The sequence below is a fragment of the Gastrolobium bilobum genome, unplaced genomic scaffold (genome assembly GCF_033153095.1).
Source record: "Gastrolobium bilobum isolate Gb01-03AN ecotype WA unplaced genomic scaffold, APGP_CSIRO_Gbil_v1 utg53380, whole genome shotgun sequence".
Taxonomy (NCBI): domain Eukaryota; kingdom Viridiplantae; phylum Streptophyta; class Magnoliopsida; order Fabales; family Fabaceae; genus Gastrolobium; species Gastrolobium bilobum.
Genome location: NW_026897886.1, coordinates 239508 through 252500, shown reverse-complemented (window position 1 = coordinate 252500; position 12993 = coordinate 239508). Strand labels below are relative to the sequence as shown.

At 43.6% G+C, this 12993-nt stretch overlaps 2 protein-coding genes across 2 annotated transcripts; both read left to right on the top strand.

Annotated features, from left to right (window-relative positions):
• The first annotated feature begins 7516 nt into the window (after positions 1-7516).
• On the top strand, positions 7517-8729 carry LOC133311137 (ATP synthase protein MI25-like). Its single transcript, XM_061512156.1, has 3 exons — positions 7517-7911; positions 7992-8016; positions 8096-8729. The coding sequence occupies exons 1-3, from the start codon at positions 7644-7646 to the stop codon at positions 8691-8693; spliced, it is 891 nt and encodes a 296-aa protein (XP_061368140.1). The 5' UTR covers positions 7517-7643; the 3' UTR covers positions 8694-8729.
• Positions 8730-11227: 2498 nt separating this feature from the next.
• LOC133311134 (cytochrome c oxidase subunit 1) lies at positions 11228-12993 on the top strand. The gene has a single exon (XM_061512154.1). It carries the CDS (start codon positions 11378-11380, stop codon positions 12959-12961), a length of 1584 nt encoding a protein of 527 aa, XP_061368138.1. The 5' UTR covers positions 11228-11377; the 3' UTR covers positions 12962-12993.

The following is a 12993-nucleotide window of genomic DNA, read 5'->3' as shown; positions in this document are numbered from 1 at the left end:
AACCTGCACTGCCTTTCTTTCGTTTGCTGCCTAACTGATAAAGGAAAGCAGGAAAGGTAATCCGGTAATGCAGTCAAGCAAGCAGTTACAGTAGTGGGAATTCCCCCTCGTAAGGCCGACAACAGGAAATCATTGTACGAAATGTCACTCTTGGCAAAATGGCCCTCCTCCCGCTAAGTAAAGGAATTGACTTGCATTAAAAAATCCTTTAGTAAGTTCCAGAAAGAAGCAAAGGAAGTGCTGCGCTTAAGGCTCGATTCAATAATGCCTTTTTCAGGCCATCGCATATCTGATTGATCGGGAGATCTAATGAAAAGTCAATCCGTTCCGGCTCCTCTCCACTTCAAAGGTAAAGATCCGCTCCGGCTATGACCTACGGCAGGCCTTTTAAATGCATCTTGTACGTCTTACTTCATCTGTGATAGGGGACGCTTCTTGCCTTCTTTCCACTCTTTTTTCAACAATCCACCCTATAAGTGACGTTTAGGTAAGCTTATTTCGAGAGCAGGTCTGGTCTTATCGAGGGTCCAATCGAGAAAAGAACTCCAAAAGCAGCGCTCTATACAAGAAAAGGGCTTTCAAAAGGCACTTCTCCACTTTTTAATAACTACCGAAGAAAGGACTTCCAGAGAGGTTAGTTACTTTTGAATCGGGTTACTAGCCTAGGGAGATGAAATGAAGGATTTGTAACTTCTCGAATAAAAGGGGAAAGCCTATCCTTTAGGCACCCAAACTTACTAATAGAAAGAGTAGGGGTATAGTCAGCCGCTGTAATCTAATCCGCCAATCATGGAAGGGAGGCCCAAAAGACGTCGTCAGTTATTATTTCCATTTTTTTTTTTTCAATAGACTTGGCAGCCCCAGACCACGGAAAGCTACTCGACCAATAAAAAGGGAGCCGAGCCGGTTCAGATTCCTAACCCCTGGAATAACTGGAGGCGATGGCTTCGCTTTCTGAGCTCGGTTGGCTGCCCTTCCCTCTCGGACATCAAGGCCCGCTGGCTGAAAGGTTACATCCTATTAACTTCATCTTGGCAAAACGAACACGCTCTATGTCAGACATGCCATACCAATCTGTGAAGATATGATATTAGGGTCCAACTTTCCATCATATTCAGGGACATCAACTTTGACTCTCCTAGTAATGTCTCTCATGACCATACCTAGGAGGTTGTGGTGAACGCCTGTTGTGTCTATCTGGAACCCTAGCATGGGGTCCGACTGGAACTCTATGGGTTGGTCCTCATGAAAATGATCACCATCATCAAGTGCCGCCCTAGGATCTAAGGTTGGAAGGAGATCACCATCAGGGGGAAATCTTACAGTTGGTCTAGTCCTTGCGAGTCTGATACCATAAACATAGACTAAGGAGATAGACCTATTGATATGTATTCAACCTACCCGCTTCTCTTATAGTATTGACCAGAGATGACATGACTCCTTACGCATTACGCATGAACTCTGTCGACTAGAGTACCAATGGAAGACGACCCTATGCTTTCCTTTATGGGCTTTCACGATCATAAATCATAAATAGGGATTGATATCGTTGTAAGGAATGGGACCCTTCTTCATCGACCGTATTCTCCTACTTCTTTTTGTTATCGGTCATAACGAATCGATGCCTACCTCTGGGCGGGAGGTGTCCTAATGTCCTTCGCTAGCTACTTGCTTTGCTACCTTTCAAAGAGCCGGGACGAATATGAACATGAACCGGAGCTCCTTCTTTGAGATCTTCTCCGGGCACAAACCAAGCAAATCTCAAGTCTCAATCGTAGCTTCTTCGAATCTCTCTATTTAAGTCATTTCACTTTTATGATTATGTGTTTTTTTTTCTACGCACACTAGTGAAGCGCGCTCACGTAAAACAAACACACGAACTGAACTTAGGGTTTGGTTTTTCAGACGGCCAAAACTCCAGTCAGCACATTTTATTTTACAATACAGTACTACTTTATTATATATTATAATAATAACATAAGAAACATGATACATGCAAACACAAAAAAGAAAAAGCAATCTACTTAGGATAGATAGGAAGGATAGGAGTAGATCTCCACGAAAGAAAGCCCTAAATTAAAAGACAAACTACTGTGGGTCGACGGACCCTTTATTTTAATCTTATAGAAAGAGCTAATGCTCATTTCTCGGGGGATTGGGGGGGGGATTTGTTCTTTCCGAAAATTTATTGCATTGTTTACTTTAAATATCAAATTTCCGGTCGAAAAAACGAGGGTTCATTTTTTAACTGTTAAACATAGGGTAGGGTGCCCGTTTCATAGGTCATAGGGGAAGGTGGGTGGGATCGCGATCGACTAACAGGGAAGTCACGCGATAGCGGAGATATTGGTTCAAATCCAATTCTATCGATGGCAGGATCGAGAGTTGAGTTTACGTACTATACTTTGTCAGTTATAGCATCCTTTGTGTGGTCATAGATAGCTCGATGACAAGAAAAGAAGTATAAATAGTTTGTCTTGGAGAGGTCTTTTTAAGAACTCTTCTTTCAACGTAGCATCCCAGAAAGGAAAGAAGAAGGTTCCTAAAATACAATCATTTTGATGTTCAGCATAATCCCCGTGAAAGAGTGGCTCGTAAGAGAGGAGGAAAGAGGTCAATGTGCATATTTAAGTGGAATCTTTTACTTGGTTCTAAGTCAGCTATTTCTTCATTCTCGAGCGGTAAGTGAGAATATAATAAAAGTTGGGGAGTGCTTGCTGATGTAGCTTTGGTGTCTATTTTTGTCCGTATCCACGCAGCTTTTCCCTTTTGAGTATCGATTTATCCGAAAAACATTCAATCTAGCAATAACCGATATGGCCAATAAGCGCACTCAATAGTTAGTTAATGAAGCGATTCCTTCGATGTAAGGCAGTTATTATGAATGATGTTTTTACAAATCGTAGTTGCCCAAGAAAGACCTTCTATTAGGGGTCCGGTGCATTCCATTTCGAAAGAATTGGCTTACGAAAAGACTTAAGGAATGGAGACACTTTAGAAGGGCTGAGACTATTGCTTAGTAGCTTATGGGCTCGTAGCGTAGACGTTAGGATTTGTAATCGACACGGATTCATATTCAGCTAGGAAGACACATAGGAAGTCCGTAGTGGAAGCTAACCCAAGTCAAGCCATAAAATCATCCACTTACGATATATTCCATATCACCTTAAATACGGTCAGATTCACATTTTGAGTAGTACCAACGGCGAGATCCTTCTATTCGGGGTCTTCTCTTCCATCAACAGAGCTAACCGCACCACTAGTAGCCACTCGAGAGTCCAATCGGGGATTTCTTTAAGCTAAGCCGTTTAATGGGATTAGTTCCCTTCTTCGTCTACTTTGTCTCGTGAGCTTCCACTTCCTTTCTACATGGTAAGTTGAATTAATCAGTCTTTTTGGCTCAGCCACCAGGCTTTGTTGACCCTGCTCGTCCTAAACATGTCTGTAAGTTACATCGTTCGATTTATGGTTTACGACAGGCTCCACGAGCTTGGTTTCAGAGTTTTAGCTCTTCACTTGTTGCCTTGGGTTTTAGCTGTAGTCGAGCTGATCCCTCGATGTTTATCTGGCGATCCTCCTCTGAGATAGTGATTCTTCTGCTCTATGTGGATGATATCATTTTTACAGGTTCTTCATTAGCTGTTCTTCGTTCATTTCTTTCTAGACTCTCTTCAGAGTTCTCTATGAAGGATCTAGGTGACATTCATTATTTTCTTGGGATTGAGGCTTGTCGTACACCACAGCACTTGCTTTTGACTTAGTCCAAGTATGTACTTTCTTTGCTTTCTCGTCTGAATATGAGAAATTGCACACCAGCTTCTACTCCTCCTTCTCCTTTCTGATAGGATCATCGTTGGTCCTTGTGACATAACATTCTCGGCCCTCCTCGCCAGGAGGAATCTCATGGCCAGAGATCAAGGCACAGATCGATCCGAAGCGGATTACTAAACTAAAGAGATGCGAAAGCTAGAGGACCGGCTTCGGTACATCAATCAATCACTGGCTTCGCTCCTGCAGCGCGCTTCTTCTCCTTTGCAGCGCTACTCTCCCCACCACAGCTCTTTTTTAGCCTCTTATACCCTACCACTTTCTCTCGGCCTATCCAAATCCATATCCTTATCAGACAAGGTTACTCCGGAACCTCATATCTCAAAGAGGTTCTTTCTGATATTGAAAGCAAGCTTTGTCTCATCTTCATGAACAGCCACCAAAAGCTGTTATTCCTAAAACAGTGGCAACAACGGCAACAGCCGATAAGAGAACACCGCTTATTCCTCCATTGAGCCTTACCTTGTGCTATTCCTCTATAGCAATTCATTTTCTTGTTCACAGAGCGAGAGCGGATTAAACAAGGAGCAATTCGTGTGACAACAGAAGGATCGGGAATAGCTTTCTTTTATTTAGCCTGGATTGTTACAAATTCCAATGTCGTTTTCTTCGTGAGCCCAATAGCTACTCCTTCTTTTTTCAGATCAAAAAGGATTTGTTTAAGTTTTTCGAGGTACAAAAAGGACATTACGGGGTATCTCAAAAATTCGATGTACTTCTTCAAGTGTGGGACACATCTCATCTTTGCCGAATCTAAAAACCATCGTCTTTGCATCCCAACACTTCACTGCGGCTATGATCAGATCCCAGTGTTGGTTCACTTTTTTTATCCTAAAAAAAAGATTCTGATCTACTGTTCTCAATGCTGTTAAGCAGCTCCTGATCGCAGGAATCATGCCTTCGCTTCGAAGGTGCGCTTTTTTCATTCGGCAAAGACCTTCAGATAAACGATGGACCCGCCATTCTACATGATGAAGCAGTTTTAAAGAAAACTCTCCATCAAAGTAGTGGACATTTCTGACATCTCTTTACACCCTGCTTGTAATAGGGTTTCCATGATTTTCTTTATTTTGTTGGCAAGCATTTGGCTGTTGACGTGTCCTCCGTACCCACGTGAATGAGGCTTGTTCAACAATATGCGCTCCTTCTTCCTATTAAGTAAGGGAGGGCGAATACCCCTTGAAGGACCTAAAGGACTTATCCAAGATCAAAAATCGTCGGGCAAGCTCCCTCCTCGTGGATGAAAGGAAGCAATGCCAAGTGTCAAGGGAGTCTCTTCCCGGACCGGTGAGCGTGAAAGCCATGCTATCAAGAAAGAGAACCAGCCCCTCTTCAGTATAGGCAGGTCTTTCTTTAGAACAGATTCATTCCAGAACAGAAAACCTAATTTAGAATAAGAATCGGAGCCTATCGATAGAACGAACAACACACCAGCGACCAGACTTGCTACGCTAGTAGGGCTTGTGGGCAAAGCAAGAGATCTTATCTTTTCCTTAAGGATAAGGAAGTCTACCTCACCCTCGGGGGGAGTTGTTGAAGCATTCCTCTTAAATAGCCTTTGGCTTACGTAAGATCTATCTCTTCTCTTCTCTAACTGCTATTCTTTGAAAGAGCCACGCACAACAGACTTGCTCCCATGCCATGTAGCGAAGAAAGCTTTCAGTCCTTATTCCCTTCAAGGGCAAGGGGGGAAACCTCTAAAAGATCTTTTTTAAACCAGCAAACAACATTTCTTAATAAACGCAGGAGCCCTTCCTGAGCTATGCCTCGAAGGGCGAAACCTAAGACGCGACATCTAGCTAGCGACTTCTAAGCCTTATCCTAGTGCTCATCCTACTCCTACTGCTAATGCTATTGCATTACTGCTTCCTTTTCTGTCACACGCCATTCTAACAGCTTGAAAACAAGCCCTTCGTCGCTAACTAGAGTGCCAAAACCCAGGCAATTAAAGCAATGATCGACTGTCCCTGCCCATTCTAACGGGGCATTCTCTAGCAGCTCCAAGACAAGAGCTGAGAAGGCGAAAACAGAACAGTTGAAAAGGCATGAAAGAAGGTAGTCACTTCTCTCCTTTTCTTTTGTTTTATGGCATGAGCTTCTTCGGATGCTATCGTCTCTTATCAATTGGCAATGAGCTAATCGAATAGATGGACAGATTCGTCTGCTGTCAAAAGCTATTGGGGATCCATTCTATTACTATTTTTTATGTCACTTCGAAGCAGTAAGCACATCTATCTCTTTTCGGCTCCTGGCTTTGGTAGTAGTAATGCTAATGCCATTTCCTTTCCTAATTTCAATGCCTTACTTCCTTCTCGAAAAGAAGTATTTTATGCTAAGACCGGATTCGATGCATCTAGGGTTTTAGAGAGGCTTTGTGCCTTGCATAGGTGCTATCTTTACTGAGGTTTTTTCTACCTAGCCTAGCTCAATAAGGGAGAGAATGCCCTTACTTGGAATCTCAAGCATTCTTCTTATTATACGAAATAGTTAATCCGATCAATAGCCAAAGTGCTGTGGGACTGTGCCCTCTTGATGCGGATTTCCATCCCTTCTTCCAGCTTTTTCCAAAGGGCTAACAATTGGTTGTGCTAAAGGAAAGCGAAAAGGTATTGGCGAAGAAGTCATGGAGGATCTGATATAGATTGAAAAGAGGGAAAGCTAAGCTAGCTAACGAAGGGGTTGGGATTCGCCTCGCCCTAGTACACCAACCAGGAAGAAACATTTAGTGCTTTTCACCTTTCCGCCAAACCAGAACGAGAGCCAATCGGGTCGATCAGAATGTCCTTCTTTCACAGCGCTATAACATTCTCAAGTTCTAGTCTGACTATCTCTATTCTAAGTAGCACCCGAGAAAGCACACGCTAAGCAGATCTTTACCAAAGCCATATCTTCATAAGCATCCAAAGCTACCTACTCATTGGTAGTGAAAAAGCAACAACATAGATATGTTTACGAAGCCAAGAGCTGCTCGCCACAAGACATTTGGTTGAGAAGGATTTGGTAAACCTAGAGATCTTATTCTGGTAGAGGGTAAATCTGTTCTTTCTGCTTCTGCGTATGCTTTTCTTTTAGCATTCGCCTATGCCTGTGAAAGGAAATCGGAAAAGAATAACAAAGGTAGTAGCTAGACTGACTAATTCAGTCTGTCTTTTGGCCTATAGGTCTGACTCACTATTCCTAGTGTCAGAGTCAAGACCAGTGACTGCTACTTACGATAGCACCAGTTTGCCAAATACTGGACGGGGATCAGTACTTCTACGAGGTGCGTATCAGTTCCTTGCCTTAGTTCAATCCCTTCTTGAACAACCCATTCAAACTGGGTGGGCATGATATGCAGCGGATCCTTCTATATGAGATTGAGCCCATTGCTTCATGCCTTCTCGTGAGACCTATCTGCTTAATTCCCTGGGATCACTGAACTGACTTGACGAGATGTCTTCCTTGGTTGGCTAAGATAGATGTGCGGCTTTTTTGGCGGGTTCCATTTAGATCCTTCCTTTTTTTTATGGTCAGTATGCTATCTCAGTCTTGATTCTTTCTTTCTCTAATGAAAGAGAAACGAAACCAACCCGATCGATAAAAAAAGGAATCGGCAAGACAGAAGAGATCTTCAGTGTACCGCCCTCGATCAAACTATCAATATCGTATGAGAAGCAAAAGAATGTTACCTTACGCCCAACGTCAGCGTGAATCTCTTTCCCGGCTGTTAAACCAGCTTAGTAAAGATGAGAACAGGTGAAGAGATTTTTAACATTTGAATTTCTCTGACATTCCACGTTTCCGAAACGGATCCTATCAAATATTTTACATTTTCTATGATCATCTCTATTTTAGGTATTCGGGGAATCCTCCTTAATAGACGAAATATTCCTATTATGTCAATGCCAATTGAATCAATGTTATTAGCTGTGAATTCGAACTTTTTGGTATTTTCCGTTTCTTCGGATGATATGATGGGTCAATCATTTGCTTCATTGGTTTCAACGGTGGCAGCTGCGGAATCAGCTATTGGGTTAGCCATTTTCGTTATCACTTTCCGAGTCCGAGGTACTATTGCTGTAGAATTTATTAATTGCATTCAAGGTTAAACATGACTCCTAGAGAATTACCAAAAGACGAAGTTCTCTTTTCTCCTTTCGTTTTGATTTTGACTTGGTTGGCAGGGTCAGGGCCTTTCTCGCTGGGCGAGCGCATCCGATGGATTCTAAAGTCCTTTCCTAAACCACTTCCCGTTCAGTTGCTGAAAGATAGATAGAATCTAAATGAGATTGAGTTCCACGAATATGCAAGCTAGAAAGATGCTATTTGCTGCTATTCCATCTATTTGTGCATTAAGTTCGAAAAATATCTCAATCTATAATGAAGAAATGATAGTAGCTGGTTGTTTTATAGGCTTCATCATATTCAGTCGGAAGAGTTTAGGTAAGGCTTTCAAAGTGACTCTCGACGGGAGAATCCAGGCTATTCAGGAAGAATCGCAGCAATTCCCCAATCCTAACGAAGTAGTTCCTCCGGAATCTAATGAACAACAACGATTACTTAGGATCAGTTTGCGAATTTGTGGCACCGTAGTAGAATCATTACCAATGGCGCGCTGTGCGCCTAAGTGCGAAAAGACAGTGCAAGCTTTGTTATGCCGAAACCTAAATGTTAAGTCAGCAACACTTCCAAATGCCACTTCTTCCCGTCGCATCCGTCTTCAGGACGATCTAGGCACAAAGTTTCACTTATTAGTTAGGAGGAGATTTTGCCCCCAGTGTATCTCGAAAGCAGAAAAAATAGAACTCATTCGAGAGAGCTTGGTGGTCTTAAGAATGGTTCGGGTGGGGGTTCTCTTAAGAATAAATAAGACGAATAGAATCTAATTCATGTTCATGCTAACAGAAGAGCGGATCCAATACACAGACAACTTCTTTCTCAAAAAGTACTTGCTGCACTTCTTTCTCATGAAGCTGCTTTGCAAGAAAGGAGTTAGTTCCCTCCGGGGGTTCTGATAGCCAATGCTTCCTACGCTCCAGCCCTTAGCCCTGAACTCCTTAGCGCAAGCACTAAGTAAGCCCGTGAAGGCCTTCAATATCGCACCTACTAGGACTGAAATTTCGTTTTCGAATAGGACTACTTCTTTCTTTTCTGTACGCTAGGGTCGTTCGGGCGGAAAACCTAGTTGCGTACTGGGTGAAGCTTAGTCCCTTTGGACCTTTCAATCTCGCAACTTTATTAGATTAGCTAGGGCCGCCCGCACGCTTTAAGGGTTGTTGAAGGTATTGCACTAAGAAAGACTCACTCCTGCCGTTGCTATGCTAAAGGTAAGATTTTCTTTTAAAGCCGCTCAAGCAATTTCTTTAAAAAAAGAAGAGCAAGCAAGACAAGATAAGGCTCGAAAGCTGCGAAGAAAGTCGAGCTGCTCTAATCGAGCTGTGAAATCGGTGTGGTGAGGTATTGGAAGTGTTCAGCGAATATATATAAAGACACTAAAAAAGAGCACCGTGCTATACTGGCAGAGCTTCCGCAAAACTAGGTAGGTAGCTTTCGCTAATGAGAGATGGATTTGGGGATTAGATTAGGTCTCCTAATTCATGGAATTTGTTTTCTCTTGCTTGATTAGTTTCTTTTTAAAGCAGCATTCTCCCTTTACTCGATCTTTAATTGAATTATCGATAGAACGTTGATCAATATTCAGGAAGAGATCGAGGATCACAGCAGGATCCTATCTGATCTTTGTCAACACAGGACTCGAAGCCCCCTGCTCAAACAAAAGGGTAATCCTTCGGAATTGAAAATTCCTTTCGGATTTCTTATATTAATTATAGTGGAGGGGAGAAGACTCATTTTGAATTCTATCTATATAGGGGGGGAGCCATTGTGAAGCCTAGAGAGGCGGAAGCGGCAAATCGCTTCTACCGAGTTCCACAACAGCAGCTTAGCTTAGTAGCTTAACTCTTTCTACTGGCGTGGCGCTGCTGGATGCTTCTGATCAATAGAACAGGAAGAGGAGTCAGCCAAAAAGAAAGACCACCAAAAGTAACGACCACCAAGATACGCATAGTGATTCGATCTTTTGATCACCCTTTTTTTGAAAACCATTTTGGGGGGCTTCCGCCTTACACACGGAAGATTGGATTGCCTGAATCACGAGTCTTATATACTGTGTTACGATCACCTCATATTGATAAAAAGTCCAGAGAACAATTTGAAATGGAAATCAAGAAACAATTTCTGGTCATAAAAACAGAAAAGCATGAATTGCGCAAGAAGTTCTTTCGGTTAAAACGCCGTGCGACTCGGAGGACATAAGACTTCTTGGTCAAGCCAAAAAGATTGCCGGCAGAATGCTCCTACCCCACCATGCCTGGCCCTTTACCTTACCTTAAGAAGAAATGGGGGGTATGAAGCGTGGGAAAGAATGAAAGAAGTGTCTGATACAACAGGTAACCTTAAGGAGTGGCGGCAAAGCTCTTGATTGATCAACGCGAGTGAACTGTGCTTAGACGCTTCGTAAAACCGCACCGATCTACGAGAGGAGCTGATGGATGAGTAGGCTTCCCCTTTCGATTTAAGGAATGTGATCTGGGACACGATGGGGGTTTGCGTGCCTCGGTAGGAAAGAGATCACCGGAGTATAGCACAAGATCGCCTTTTTTTTTCTTGCTGCCATGGGGTCGACCTGTAAACAAGGTAAACCCAATGGGAACCAAAAACGGGAGGGTACCACATTGACATTGGGCAGAAGACGATCCAAAAAGCGAAGGCTCACCCAGCTGAAGGCGATCGGCAGTGAGGGATGCTTACCTTCTTCTTAGAGAAAGGGGAAAGGGGCAACCTATCTGACTAATAATAAGAAAGGGGGTGAGATAGGCGACAGGTAGCTTGCTTCCAAGCCGGCCCGGCCGCGAGGAATCAAGAGATCTTTGCCGGTGCTTACTTGGATCTCGGGTGACGGAATAAGGCGCCCAGAAGCGACGAGCAGTCGCGGTCGAAGCTTGGCTCTAGGCGATAGGCGGCTAGCAGTAAGCTTGGCTACAGCGAAGCGCTTACCAAGCGCGAAGGATTCGTTCCTCTCCCAGCAACGGATGCCAAGGGTAGAAATGGGCGCGGCTTTCGCGCTAGCGCTCTCTCGTTAGCCGTTGCTTGTTTGGGTCGAGCTCAAACCTTCGCCACTTGAGCCGTATGCGGGGGAACTCGCACGTGCGGTTCTTAGGGGGGAGAGCTAGTAGGAACCATCCTATCCCAATAGCGTATATTTGGAGCTCAATATGAAATCCTATTTTCTTGCAAGACCCGTTCGGATAAGGGAAAACTCCAGAGATTGCTTCGAAGTAAGATCCTTGCGTTGACCCTTTCCTGAACCAGAACCGGGGGGGGGAGGGGTTGAGAGGAAAGAAAAGGGGATCCAAATTTCCCATCAATAAAGTGAGGGCTTTCCGGACCTTCCCCACCCCTCTTTCCATTCTTCCTTCCCCTCTCACTCCCCCTTTTTCAAGAAATAAGCCCCGCTCCCTAAGAAGGGGCCCCTCTCTGATAAGGAAGGAAACGAAAGAATCTCCATTTTATGACAAATCCGGTCCGATGGCTGTTCTCCACTAACCACAAGGATATAGGGACTCTATATTTCATCTTCGGTGCCATTGCTGGAGTGATGGGCACATGCTTCTCAGTATTGATTCGTATGGAATTAGCACGACCCGGCGATCAAATTCTTGGTGGGAATCATCAACTTTATAATGTTTTAATAACGGCTCACGCTTTTTTAATGATCTTTTTTATGGTTATGCCGGCGATGATAGGTGGATCTGGTAATTGGTCTGTTCCGATTCTGATAGGTGCACCTGACATGGCATTTCCACGATTAAATAATATTTCATTCTGGTTGTTGCCGCCAAGTCTCTTGCTCCTATTAAGCTCAGCCTTAGTAGAAGTGGGTAGCGGCACTGGGTGGACGGTCTATCCGCCCTTAAGTGGTATTACCAGCCATTCTGGAGGAGCAGTTGATTCAGCAATTTCTAGTCTTCATCTATCTGGTGTTTCATCCATTTTAGGTTCTATCAATTTTATAACAACTATCTCCAACATGCGTGGACCTGGAATGACTATGCATAGATCACCCCTATTTGTGTGGTCCGTTCCAGTAACAGCATTCCCACTTTTATTATCACTTCCGGTACTGGCAGGGGCAATTACAATGTTATTAACCGATCGAAACTTTAATACAACCTTTTCTGATCCCGCAGGAGGGGGAGACCCAATATTATACCAGCATCTCTTTCGGTTCTTCGGTCATCCAGAGGTGTATATTCCCATTCTGCCTGGATCCGGTATCATAAGTCATATCGTTTCGACTTTTTCGGGAAAACCGGTCTTCGGGTATCTAGGCATGGTTTATGCCATGATCAGTATAGGTGTTCTTGGATTTCTTGTTTGGGCTCATCATATGTTTACTGTGGGCTTAGACGTTGATACCCGTGCCTACTTCACCGCAGCTACCATGATCATAGCTGTCCCCACTGGAATTAAAATCTTTAGTTGGATCGCTACCATGTGGGGGGGTTCGATACAATACAAAACACCCATGTTATTTGCTGTAGGGTTCATCTTTTTGTTCACCATAGGAGGACTCACTGGAATAGTCCCGGCAAATTCTGGGCTAGACATTGCTCTACATGATACTTATTATGTGGTTGCACATTTCCATTATGTACTTTCTATGGGAGCCGTTTTTGCTTTATTTGCAGGATTTCACTATTGGGTGGGTAAAATCTTTGGTCGGACATACCCTGAAACTTTAGGTCAAATCCATTTTTGGATCACTTTTTTCGGGGTTAATCTGACCCTCTTTCCCATGCATTTCTTAGGGCTTTCGGGTATGCCACGTCGCATTCCAGATTATCCAGATGCTTACGCTGGATGGAATGCCCTTAGCAGTTTTGGCTCTTATATATCCGTAGTTGGGATTCGTCGTTTCTTCGTGGTCGTAACAATCACTTCAAGCAGTGGAAATAACATAACAAGGGCGAACATTCCTTGGGCTGTTGAACAAAATTCAACCACACTGGAATGGCTGGTACAAAGTCCTCCAGCTTTTCATACTTTTGGAGAACTTCCAGCTATCAAGGAGACGAAAAGCTATGTGAAGTAAAAGAAGAAAAGGTCGCCGACTGCTACTAAGAA

Bases quoted from the DNA above. Each gene is read 5' to 3' on its own strand.
- LOC133311137 (XM_061512156.1), top strand. From the start codon at position 7,644: ATGATCATCTCTATTTTAGGTATTCGGGGAATCCTCCTTAATAGACGA. The intron at 7,912-7,991 runs GTTAAACATGAC...CTTGGTTGGCAG, and splicing joins ATTTATTAATTGCATTCAAG to GGTCAGGGCCTTTCTCGCTG. The intron at 8,017-8,095 runs GCGCATCCGATG...AATCTAAATGAG, and splicing joins GGGCCTTTCTCGCTGGGCGA to ATTGAGTTCCACGAATATGC.
- LOC133311134 (XM_061512154.1), top strand. From the start codon at position 11,378: ATGACAAATCCGGTCCGATGGCTGTTCTCCACTAACCACAAGGATATA.